The sequence below is a fragment of the Mesoplodon densirostris genome, chromosome 14 (genome assembly GCF_025265405.1).
Source record: "Mesoplodon densirostris isolate mMesDen1 chromosome 14, mMesDen1 primary haplotype, whole genome shotgun sequence".
Taxonomy (NCBI): Eukaryota; Metazoa; Chordata; class Mammalia; order Artiodactyla; family Ziphiidae; genus Mesoplodon; species Mesoplodon densirostris.
In genome coordinates, this window is record NC_082674.1 from 69,543,223 (window position 1) to 69,556,524 (window position 13,302).

General features: G+C 37.4%; 1 protein-coding gene across 4 annotated transcripts in view; it reads right to left on the minus strand.

Moving 5' to 3' along the window:
• Positions 1 to 3,869: 3,869 nt before the first annotated feature.
• Positions 3,870 to 13,302, minus strand: part of IL1R1 (interleukin 1 receptor type 1) — a 96,667-nt gene continuing 87,234 nt past the window's right edge. For all 4 annotated transcript variants that reach the window (XM_060117753.1, XM_060117751.1, XM_060117750.1 and 1 more), the window contains 3 exons: positions 7,763 to 7,906; positions 6,794 to 6,961; positions 3,870 to 6,268 (listed from right to left, as the gene is read on the minus strand). In XM_060117753.1, coding sequence (XP_059973736.1) covers positions 5,850 to 6,268; positions 6,794 to 6,961; positions 7,763 to 7,906 — 731 coding nt within the window. In that variant the 3' untranslated portion in view covers positions 3,870 to 5,849. The remainder of the gene's footprint in view (positions 6,269 to 6,793; positions 6,962 to 7,762; positions 7,907 to 13,302) is intronic.

Genomic DNA, 13,302 nt, shown 5'->3' on the forward strand with positions numbered 1-13,302 from the left:
TTTCAGTGTGATGGTGGCCTCATAGAATGAGTTGGATGAGTTGGAAGTGTTCCTTCCTCTGCAATTCTTTGGAATAGTTTCAGAAGGATAGGCATAACCTTTTCTCTAAATATTTGGTAGAATTTGCCTGTGAAGCCATCTGGTCCTGAAGTTTTGTTTGTTGGGAGTTTTAAAATCACAGATTCAATTTCAGTACTTGTAATTGGTCTGTTCACATTATCTATTTCATCCTGTTTCAGTCTTGGGAGACCGTACCTTTCTAAGAATGTGTCCATTTCTTCTAGGTTGTCCATTTTATTGGCATATAGTTAGTTGTTTGTTGTAGTCTCTTATGATCCTTTGTATTTCTATGTTGTCAGTTGTAATTTCTCCTTTTTCATTTCTAATTTTATTCATTTGAATCCTCTCCCTTTTCTTGTTGATGAGTCTGGCTAAAGATTTATCCACTCTGTTTCTCTTTTCAAAGAACCAGCTTTTAGTTTCATTGATTTTTGCTTTTTTCTTTGTTTCTATTTCATTTATTTCTGTTCTGATCTTTATGATTTCCTCCTACTAACTTTGAGTTTTGTTTGTTCTTCTTTGTATAGTCACTTTAGGTGTAAGGTTAGGTTGTTTACTTGAGATGTTTCTTGTTTCTTGAGGTAGGATTGTATTGCTATAAACTTCCCTCTTAGAACTGCTTTTGCTGCCTCCCAAAGATTTTGGATCAACACGTTTTTGTTTTTATTTGTTTCTAGCTTTTTCTGAATTTTCTCTTTTATTTCTTCACTGGTCCACTGGTTCTTCAGTAGAATATTATTTAGCCTCCACATGTTTGTGTTTTTTGCAGTTTTTTTTCTTGTAGTTGATTTCTAACCTCATAGTGTTGTGGTCAGAAATGATGCTTGATATGATTTCAGTTTTCTTAAATTTACCAAGGCTTGCTTTGTGGCCCAACATGTGATCTATCCTGGAGAAGTTCCATGTGCACTTGAAAAGAATGTTTATTCTGCTGCTTTCAGATAGAATGCTCAATCATTATCAGTTAAGTCCATCTGGTCTACTGTGTCATTTAAGGCCTGAGTTTCCTTATTGATATTCAGTCTGGATGTTCCATCCATTGATGTAAGTGGGGTGTTAAAATCCCCCACTATTATTGCCCTACAGTCAATTTCTCCTTTTATGTCTGGTAACATTTGCCTTATATATTAAGGTGCTCCTATGTTGGGTGCATATATATTTACAATTGTTAAATCTTCTTCTTGGATTGATCCCTTGATCATTGTGTAGTGTCCTTCTTTGTCTCTTGTAACAGTTTTTTTTATTTTTTTTTGTGTGGTACATGGGCCTCTCACTGTTGTAGCTTCTCCCATTGTGAAGCACAGGCTCCGGACGTGCAGGCTCAGCGGCCATGGCTCACAGGCCCAGCTGCTCCGTGGCATGTGGGATCTTCCCAGACCGGGGCACAAACCCGCGTCCCCTGCATCGGCAGGCAGACTCTCAACCACTGCGCCACCAGGGAAGCCCAGTCTTTATTTTAAAGTCTATTTTGTCTGATTTAAGTATTGCTACTCCAGCTTTCTTTTGATTCCCATTTGCTTGGAATATCTTTTCCTATCCCCTCACCTTCAGTCTGTATACATCTCTAGATCTTAAGTGGGTCTCTTGCAGGCAGTATAAATACAGGTCTTGTTTTTGTATCCAGTCAGCCAGTCTGTCTTTTGGTTGGAGCATTTAATCTGTTTACATTTAAGGTCATTATCAATATGTATTTTTTATTGCCATTTTGTTAATTGTTTTGGATTTGTTTTTGTAAGTCTTATTTTTTCTTTCCTCTTTTGCTCTCTTGTGATTTGTTGATAATCTTTAGTGTTGTGTTTGGATTCCTTTTTCTTTTTTGTGTGTATATCTATTATAGATTTGGGGTTTGTGGTTACCATGAGTTTTCGGTATAGCAGTCTCTGTATATACATGATTGTTTTAAGTTGCTCACCTCTTAATTTTAAATGCATTTTATTTTCTTTAATTTTTATTGGAGTATAGTTGATTTACAATGTTGTTAGTTTCTGCTGTACAGTAAAGTGAATCAGTTATACGTATACATATATCCACTCTTTTTTAGATTCTTTTCCCATATAGGTCATTACAGAGTACTGAGTAGAATTCCCTGTGCTATACAGTAGGTCCTCATTAGGTATCTATTTTATACATAGTAGTGTGTATCAAATGTATTTTAAATATCCAGCATTTGTACTCTCCTGCTCTCACAATTACTGTTTTTCATATCATATTTGTGTGTGGATGATTCCCTACCTTTACTGTATGTTTGCCTTTACCAGGCAACTTTCCCATTTTGTTAATTGTCTTGTTTCTAGTTGTGGCCTTTTCTGCTTACAAAAGTTCCTTTAGCATTTTGTTGTACAGCTGCTTTGATGATGCTAAATTCTTTTAGCTTTTGCTTGTTTGTAAATCTTTTGATTTCTCTGTCAAATCTGAATGAGAACCTTGCTGGGTAGAGTATTTTTGTTGTAGGTTTTTCCCTTCCATCTCTTTCAGTATATCATGCTGTTCCTTTCTGGCATAGAATTTCTGCTGAAGAATTAGCTGAAGCCCTATGGGGATTCCTTTATATGTTTGTTGCTTTTTCTTTGTTGCTGTTAATATTTTCCCTTTATCTTCAATTTTTGTTAAATTGATTACTATGTGTCTTGGAGTGTTCCTCCTTTGGTTAATCCTGTATGGGACTCTCTGTGCTTCCTGGGCTTGGGTGACTGTTTCCTTTCCCAGGTTAGGAAGGTTTTTAGCTATTATCTCTTCAAATATTTTCTCAGGCTCTTTCTCTCTCTCCTCTTATGGGACCCCTATGCAAATGTTGGTGCATTTGACCTTGTTCCAGAAGTCTCTTAGACTGTCCTGATTTCTTTTCATTCTTTTTTCTGTTCTATGGTAGTGATTTCCACCCCTCTGTCTTCCAGCTCACTTACTGTTTTTCTGCCTCATTTATTCTGCACTAGATTTCTTCTAGTGCATTTTTCATTTCAGTTTTTGTATTATTCAGCTCTGGTTGTCTCTATATATTCTCTTTGTTAAAAACTTCTTGTAGCTTCTCACTCTGCATCTGTTCTTTTCCCCTGTTCTTGGATCATCTTTATGATCAGTACTCTGAACTATTTCTTGGGTACATTGCATATCTCCACTTCAGTTAGTTGTTCTTCTGGGGTTTTATCTTGTGCCTTCATCTGGGATATATTTCTCTGCCTTCTCATTTCATCTAAATTTGTTTGCATTCTTATATATGTGGAAGGTTAGTTGTTTCTCAAACTTGGAGAAGTGGACCTCTGTAGGGAATGTCCTATGTGTCCCATCAGTACACTCCCTTTCTTCACCCAAGGGCCAGGGGCCAGCTGGTCCCAGGGTAGGTTCTGACCTGTGCTTGGGGACTCATATCCACAGGCTGTAGGACTGTAGTTTTCTTGCATCTGGTGTCTGCCCCCTGGTGGGTGAGGCTTGTCTAGAGGCTTGTTCATGCTTCTGGGTGGGAGGGCCCAGTGTCTGCCCACTGGTGGTCAGTGCTGGGTCTTGGCCTTCTGGTGAAAATGTAAAAGTCTATATAGTGGTTGCCCTTATCAGTTTTTGGACTGGTAAAGGGTTAATAAGAAGACTCACATTTTAATCCATTTTAGGAGCAAGCAAACAGATGGAGTACAGCTGAGGCTACAAAGGGGAATCAGCCCTCATTGCTTAGCTAATGGTCTCTGACCTCCCCAGGCAGAAGGTGTCCTCACTCTCTATGGGACCTGGGAGTGTGCAGGTAAACTCAGGAGAGGGCCGGCAAAGAAACAGATTTGAAGGAGAATGGTCAATACCAGGTTTTGACAATTTTATTGGAAAATAAGTACAGTCCATTGATCAGTGATATGTGCTGTACATGAATCTGGCATCTTACTATATAAAAATATTTGGTATCTGCTACAGAATTATACAAACAAGTTTTTAAAAAAAACCTTCATCATTAACCAGTACAAATATAATTTATCAAAAATATCATTGAAAAATGGCTCAATACCCTTTCTTTTATTGCAAATAAAATAGAGGCAGAAGGGGGAAAATAAAAATTCTGCTAAGCCAGTTTTAACAACTGGAAATGAAACACTTCATTGCATTTGCAAACTTAAACAGTTAGGCTGACCAGAACAAACAAAAAACTTACCATCAAATAATGCAGTAAAATCTAATTAATGGGGAAGGCCTGAAAGGAAGAGGTTAGAGGAAACCTTAGAAGAGATTTTCAAAAATTAAATAAGATAATCTGCGGACATTTTTATTTTTATTTTTTTTTCTTTTTGCGGTATGCGGGCCTCTCACTGTTGTGGCCTCTCCCGTTGCGGAGCACAGGCTCCGGATGCGCAGGCCCAGCGGCCATGGCTCACAGGCCCAGCCGCTCCGCGGCATATGGGATCCTCCCAGATCGGGGCACGAACCCGTATCCCCTGCATCGGCAGGCGGACTCTCAACCACTGCGCCACCAGGGAGGCCCATGCGGACATTTTTAAACAATAAAGCACTACACAAATCTGTTATATGTGCAAATTACTTCTGAAGGCACCTCTGACAAAGAGACACACCCACACCTCTCCTGCAGAGAGCAGGGCTCCTAGCTGGAGACAGAACAAACTTCCCATAAAGTGACAGCCAACAATAAGTATAATCAGACTGAGAAAAAGAGAGCAAGTGCCTTAGGGCAGTTTCTTGGGGAAATATCTTGGAGGAAGTGACTTGGAGTAAATTTTGAGTTTCAGTAAAATTCTGGTCAGTTGGAGAAAATGTGAGAATTTCCAGTCAGAGGAGACAGGAAGGAGAGGCGGAGATGGAGGGGCACTGGGGGCAGGTATGAAGGTGCACAACTTGGGATTCGCTGAGCAGGACCAAGAGGGGTCCAGCTGTGTTGGGGTGGTGAGATGCTAGTGGGAGAACATGGGCTTTAGCTACTGAACCAGGAGGAGCTGGTGGAAGTATTCTAGTAAGGGCAGGATGAGATCAGAGCAGCATTGTGGGAAAGATGGTTCATCTGGGGCTGTGTGTGTATGACAAAGTATAAGGAGGAGGTGACTTGGAAGTTGTCCTTCCAAAGAAGTTACGAGTCAAGTAAAATGCAGAAGAATAAGGTGGAACCGAATGGTCATTCCAGGGGGAAGGCATTAAGAGGTGGATCAATTCTTTGCAACTCTTGCTCTTGAAACTCTCTCTCTCCTGCAGAAAGCTCAGGTTATTGCAAACCTTTCTAATACTGGAGAAGTCCTTTGTTCATTGAAATGACAGTTTTAAAGGTCTGTGAAGTGAAATTCTATCTTTGGAAAGTGACTGCCAGCTGTCAAGGGGTATGGGAAATGCAAGGCAAATGGAAAGTTCTCCAAGAATGCATCTAATTTCCCTGGGAAGTATGGGTCTCACTGTGCCTGCAGCAATGTCCAAGAGAACCACTCGAGGACCAGTGACCCTGCTGTCCCCAGACTGGGCCACAGCCCTGCCCTCAGACTGTGGGTGACTTCCTAAAGCTGTCTATAGAAGGTATTTCCTGCATGTTCATTCCTCTTGTTTGCTGCCCCAGTGCCTTTTCTCAGCAGTTCAAACATTCAGACAGGGCATCTGCTGCCTTGTTAAAGGACTTCCCAAGCCCTCTGCTCTGAGTTGCCCTGGCCACAGGGCAACTGTCACCACATACTGCTCCCTTAACAATCCAATTCTAGGTGACCTCAGGGATAAGGGACTACACAGGTATGTGGTATGACTGTACAAGTCAGTGAGGCCCAGCCCCGCCTGCAATGCCTGAAGACAGGAATCACCAAGGAACTCTTGACCAAGCTTCTCTGCTACCCGAGGGGCACATGGACCTCCAGTGGCTGTTTCTCCTTAGAGTCCAGCTGAGTGGCTGGCGACAGCAACTTGTGCTTGGCTGAAGGCGGCTGCCGCTGGACTGGCATGTGGTACCTGACCCTCTTCCAGAACCTCGAGTTCGTAGACTGCATCCCTTCTCTAATGTCCCCTGACCAGCGTATGGCCCCCTGTTTCTGCTTAATGAATTTAATGGATTCTGGCATTTTCTCATAGTCTGGGATTTTCTCTAGCTCCAGAAGGACAACTTTAATTCCTTCCTGAATGAGAGCGTTGTACATGGCTATCTGCTCTTCAGATGAATTTCCCAGCCAGCAGAATCCTGATATTTCTCGGGCCAAAATGATGATCAGTCTTCTGCTTTTCTTTATGGTTTCATTAGCAACCTCAACGATGCCTGAAAAACACGAAGCACAGCAAGTAAACTTTCAACTTACAATCATTCCCTCCAGAACCAAAACCCCTCAAGGTTCTTCCCACCCATGGCCTATGTCTCCTAATGCTCTTTTTTTCTTGCCTTACCTAAGATTGAAGGAGTTTCTCATTTTACAAATAGATCAAAAACTGACCCACAAAAAGTGAGCAGGGGTCAGAGTACTTTAAGTAGAAATTTATAAACTTTCTTGTTAAACCACTGGATCTATATCACTCCTATTTTACCATCAGTTGTAAAGTAACTACTGGATCTAACTAGTTAAGTTTTCCAAAACAAAATAAAACTTAGTTAATTGTTGCCCCAAAAGAATATGAGAAAAGTAAACACTTTGCATTTAATATGACAACCGTCATCATGCACCACTTAAGAGGCTCTTAAAATTGTCAAATATGTACACCCAGGTCACAGTCTTCCAGAAAGAGGGAGTCCAAGTTTAGTAATTAAATTAGTTTTACAAGACTATTACTTTTTCCATTGCATACATACTTTCCCCAACGTAGTCATCTCGGCCACTGATGAACAGCTTATATCCACACTGTTTTTCCAAGACCTCAGGTAAGACTTTAAACACAAAAATATCTGAGTTAGAGGTGGACCCTTCCCCAGGGGTCTTTGGACATAGTATGTATGCATCATATGTCTTTCCATCTGAAGCTAAAGAGAAAATGCAATATATTTAGAACCAAAAGAAAAAAAATGAGATTTGGTAAAGTCAATATCGCAAACATGCATTTCACAGTTAATTATTAATTTTGTGCACAATGGTATGAAGCAACAACACCAAAAGTATAATGCATTTTTAAAGTGTTCATCTCTTTACAAGTTTACATTTATTCTGTTTTACTACAAAGTTCTTCTTATATTATTCGATGGTCCCCTCATATGCAAACATTCTTTACCCCTCAGTATGGAACTACCCTTATCTCACTGTTCTCATCTTCCCCAAATGTCTAAGCCCTGAATTCTATCCATTCTTCCTTTTATATATTAGTGTAGTATTAGTTTTTTGTGAGGTTTAAACAAAAGAGAGTGCTTCCCTGATGCATGAAAATGACATCATTTCTTCCATTTGATGGCAGATCATGGGGTGATCTGTGTTCTACCCAGCACAGAGCAAGTCCTCAATCACAGCTTCTGAATAACTGGATTTATAAGCAGATGCTCTAAATGCCTGTTTATCCCACCATTATGAACACGAGAGCAGTAACTTAGAAAATAATACTATCCAGTCTATTTGGTTAAGAAACTATAATTATACTTAGAAAATAATACTATCCAGTCTATTTGGTTAAGAAACTATAATTATGTATAATTATGTTATTTTGTATATGCCACATTTCATTTTAAAATTTAAATAAAACCCCTCTTAGTTAGCTTTTACATCTCTTAACTATCCCAACAAGAAAATACTATGCATAGAAATGCATAGAAAATGCATAGAATATAAAATCGTACCTTTTTTTGGGAGAAAATCATAGAAAGAATCTCTGTACCAAAGCACAATGTCAACCTTGAAGACTTTATAGATGAAAACAGAGCATGTAATTACCAATGTTAACATGACAAATATACCAATTGTGGGTGTCTGGTAATCAGGGACTACAGCAGAAAAGAGGAGAAAAAATATTAGAACCCAAAGAATTTAAAAATTGAGCATAGCAAATTAAACATCATCCCAGAGAAATCATATTTGGGATTGGCCTGTAATCCCAAATCCCAGACAGTATTAACCCATTCATTATCATCTTTTATTAATGAATACTAATGTACAAAGAAAGTCATTGAGAATGGATACTGTATAAAACTAAGGTGCATTATATTAAATTTTCACCTAAGTCGTATGTAATAACATAGAAAAAATACCAAAGACCATAGGATAGAGCATTCCATAGGACTACGAGTGAAGTTAGAGTCACTCAAAAGCCTACAAAAGTTCTACAAAAGTAGAAGAGTCAGGTGGAGAAAGCTGAAGACAGGAGGAAAGGAGAAAAGGGTTTAGGGATGCCAGACAGTGTTTCACACTTCCACATCCTCCCAGCTTCACATGCTGGTTATTCATCTGATGACTGCAGAGGAGTCATGTGGAGAGGTAAGGGGGAGGAGAGTAGAGAAAGAAGGAGGCTTCTAAATGTCAGGGGCCAAGGAGGCATCCAGAAAGCTCTGTTATTTTGCTTTTCCAATTTCAGTCATTGATCCATCTGCAGTTGAACTGGCTATGAAGTGGAACTCAAGATAGATCAATATCCGATTGGCCCAACTGATAGTGCACGTTTACAGTCTTAATTACTGTAGCTTTGTACAAGATCATATCTGAAGTGTAAATCTTCGCGATTTGTTGTTTTTATTCAAGACCACCTTGACTAGTCTTGGCCCTTTACATTTCCAATATGACCTTTAGGATAAACGTGCCCACAACAACATGCCCACACAAATGCACACCCACACCTGCACAAATATTGCTGAGATTTTGATTGGCATTGTTTTGAATCTATAGATTAATTTGAAGGGAACTAACATATTTATAATACTGAGTATTTCAGTCTTTCAATCCATGGATATTGTATAGCCCTCCATCTATTAGGTCTTTATCTCAATAATGTATTTTTAGTTTGTATCACAGATTTTGAACAGCTGTTGCTGGATTTATTCCTACATACTGAATATTTGATAGTTTTTGATGCTACTGTAAATGTTATTTTTTAAACTTAATTTCTACTTGTTGGTATTTGCAGAAATACATAGAAATACTATATATAAACATATACACTAGTGATCATGTTAAATTCATTTAGTATTAATTCTAATAGTTTGTCCATAGATTCTTTTAGATTTTCTTCCATGTACACATTCATAAATACTGTATTTTAATTCAACTACAAATTATCTTAAAATATTTCACAAACACTTTAAGATTTTTTTATTGGAGTATAGCTGATTTATAATGTCATGTTAGTTTCAGGTATACAGCAAAGTGATTCAGTTATATATACAAATATGTATATAATTCAGTTAGATATGTATATATATTGTATATATATATATATATTCTTTTTCAGATTTTTTCCCCTTATAGGTTATTACAAAATATTGAGTATAGTTCCCCGTGCTACACAGTATGTTCTTGTTGGTTATCTATTTTATATATATTAGTATGTATATGTTAATCCCAAACTCCTAATTTATCCCCCACCCTCCCCTTCCACTTTGGGAACCATAAGTTTGTTTGCTATGTCTGTGAGTCTATTTCTGTTTTGTAAACAAGTTCATTTGTATCTTTTTTTTTTTTAGATTCCACATATAAGCGATATCATATATTTGTCTTTCTCTGTTTGGTCTACTTCACTTAGTATGATAATCTCTAGGTCTATCCATGTTGATACAAATGGAATTGTTCTATTTATGGCAGAGTAACATTTTATCGCAAATATATACCACATCTTCTTTATCCATTCATCTGTTGATAGACATTTAGGTTGCTTCCATTGTTAAATAGTGCTGTTAGGAACATTGGGGTGCATGTATCTTTTTGAATTATAGTTTTCTCTGGATATATGCCCAGAAGTGGGATTGCAGGATCATATGGTAACTCTATTTTTAGTTTTCTAAGGAACCACTATACTGTTCTCTATAGTGGCTGTACCAATTTACATTCTCACCAACAGCATATGAGGGTTTTTTCTCCATTCCCTCTCCAGCATTTATTATTTGTAGATGTTTTGATGATGGCCATTTTGACAAGAATGAGGTGACACCTCATTGTAGTTTTGATTTGCATTTCTCTAATAATTAGTGATGTTGAGCATTTTTTCATGTGTCTGTTGCCTATCTGTATGTCTTCTTTGAAAAAATGTCTATTTAGGTCTTCTGCACATTTTTTGAATGGGGTTTTTTTTGTTATTATTATTATTGAGTTGTATGACTATTTGTGTATTTTGGAGATTAATCCCTTGTCAGATGCATCATTTGCAAATAATTTCTCCAATTCTATAGGTCGTTTTCTCACTTTGTTTATGGTTTCATTTGCTGTGCAAAAGCTTGTAAAGTTTACTTAGGTCCCATTTGGTTTTGTTTTTATTGGCATTATCTAGAAGATGGATCGGAAAAAATATTGCTGTGATTTATGTCAAAGAATGTTCTGCCTATATTTTCCTCTAGGAGTTTTATAGTATCTGGCCTTACATTTAGGTTTTTAATCCATTTTGGGTTTATTTTTGTATAGGGTGTTAAAAAATGTTCTAATTTCATTCTTTTACATGTAGCTGTCCAGTTTTCCCAGCACCACTTATTGATGAGATTGTCTTTTCTCCACTGTATATTATTGCTTCCTTTGTTTAATTGACCACAGATGTCTGGGTTTATTTCTGGGCTTTCGATCCTGTTCCATTGATCTATATTTGTTTTTGTGACAGTACCATACTGTTTTGATGATTGTAGCTTTTCAGTATAGTCTGAAGCCAGAGAGCCTGATTCCTCCAGCTGTTTTTCTTTCTCAAGATTGCTCTGGCTCTTCAGGGTCTTTTGTGTTTCCATAGAGATTAAAAATTTTTTTGTTCTAGTTCTGTGAAAAATGCCATTGGTAGTTTGATAGGGATTGCAATGAACCTGTAGATTACCTGGGGTAGTACAGTCAGTTTGAAAATATTGATTCTTCCAATCTAAGAACATGGTATATCTTTCCATCTGTTTGTGTCATTTTCAAATTCTTTCATCAGTGTCTGATAGTTTTCGGGGTACAGGTCTTTTGCCTCCTTAGGTACGTTTATTCCTAGGTATTTTATTCTTTTTGATGTGATGATAAATGGCACTGTTTCCTTAATTTCTGTTTCTGATCTATTGTTAGTGTATAGAAATGCAATAGATTTCTATGTATTAATTTTCTATCCTGCAACTTTACCAAATTCATTGATGAGCTCTAGTAGTTTTCTGGTAGCATCTTTAGCATTTTCTATGTACAGTATCATGCCATTTGCAAACAGTGATGGTTTTACTTCTTTTCCAATTTGGTTTCCTTTTATTTCTTTTTCTTCTCTGATTGTTCTGGCTAGGAATCCTAAAATTAAGTTGAATAAAAGTGGCAAGAGTGGGCATCCTTGTACTGTTCCTGAGGAAATCTTAGAGGAAATGCTTTCAGCTTTTCAGTGTTGATTATAATGTTAGCTGTGGGTTTGTCATATATGACTTTTATTATGTTATGTTCCCTCTATGCCCACTTTCTGGAGAGTTTTTATCATAAATGGGTGTTGAATTTTGTTAAAAGCTTCTTCTGCATCTATTGAGATGATCATATGGTTTTTATTCTTCAATTTGTTAATGTGGTGTATCACACTGATTGATTGATTTGTGGATACTGAAAAAACCCTGCATCCCTGGTATAAATCCCATTTGATCATGGTGTATAATCCTTTTAATGTATTGTTGGATTTGGATTGCTAGTATTTTTTGAGGATGTTTGCATTTATATTCATCACTGATATTGGCCTGTAATTTTCTTTTTTTGTGGCATCTTTGTCTGGTTTGGTATCGGGGTGATGGGGGCCTCATAGAATGCGTTTGGAAGTGTTCCTTCCTCTGCAATTCTTTGGAATAGTTTCAGAAGGATAGGCACTAACTAACTCTTCTCTAAACATTTGGTAGAATTCACCTGTGAAGCCATCTGGTCCTGAACTTTTGTTTGTTGGGAGTTTTAAAATCACAGATTCAATTTCAGTACTTGTAATTGGTCTGTTCATATTTTCTGTTTCATACTGTTTGTCTTGGAAGACTGTACCTTTCTAAGAATTTGTCCATTTCTTTTAGGTTGTCCATTTTATTGGCATATAGCTAGTTGTTGTAGTCTCTTATGATCCTCTTATGACACTGTATTTCTGCAGTGTCAGTTGTAACTTTTTTGTTTCTAATTTTATTACTTTGGGCCATCTCCCTTTTTTCTTGATGAGTCTGGCTAAAGGTTTATCAATTTTCTTTATTTCTGCTCTGATCTTTATGATTTCTTTCCTTCTACTAACTTTGGGTTTTGTCTGTTCTTCCTCTAGTTACTTTAGGTATTAGATTAGGTTATTTGAGATTTTTCTTGTTTCCTAAGATTGTGTCACTATAAACTTCCCTCTTAGAACTGCCTTTGCTGCATCCCAGAGGTTTTGGATGGACATGTTTTTTTCATTTGTCTCGAGGGTTTTTTTCTTATTTCCTCTTTGATTTCTTCAGGTGATCCATTGGTTCTTTAGTAGCATATAATATAGCCTCCACATGTTTGTGTTTTTTGCAGTTTTTTTCTTGTAGTTGATTTCTAATCTCACAGTGTTGTGGTTGGAAATGATGCTTGATATGATTTCCATTTTCTTAAATTTACTAAGGCTTGCTTTGTGGCCCAACATAGGATCTACCCTGGAGAATGTTCCATGTGCACTTGAAAAGAATGTGTATTCCCTGCTTTCAGAAGGGATGCTCTTATAATTATCAATTAAGTCCATCTGGTCTACTGTGCCATTTAAGGCCTGTGTTTCCTGATTGATGCTCAGTCTGGATGATCTGTCCATTGATGTACATGGGGGTGTTAAAGTCCCCCACTATTATTGCCTTACTGTCAATTTCTCCTTTTATATCTGATAACATTCTCCTCATATATTGAGGTGCTCCTTATATGCTAAGTGCATATATATTTACAATTGTTAAATCTTCTTCTTGGATCGATCCCTTGATCATTATGTAGTGTCCTTCTTTGTCTCTTGTAACAGTCTTTATTTTAAAGTCTATTTTCTCTGATATGAGAATTGCTACATCAGCTTTCTTTTGATTTCCATTTGCATGGTATATCTTTTTCCATCCCCTCAGTTTCAGTCTGTATATATCTCTAGATCTGAAGTGGGTCTCTGGTAGACGATATACGTATTTATGGGTCTTGTTTTTGTATTCATTCAGCCAGTCCGTATGTTCTTATTGCCATTTTGTTAATTGTTCTGGATTTGTTTTGGTAGGATTTTTTTTCTTTTCCTCTT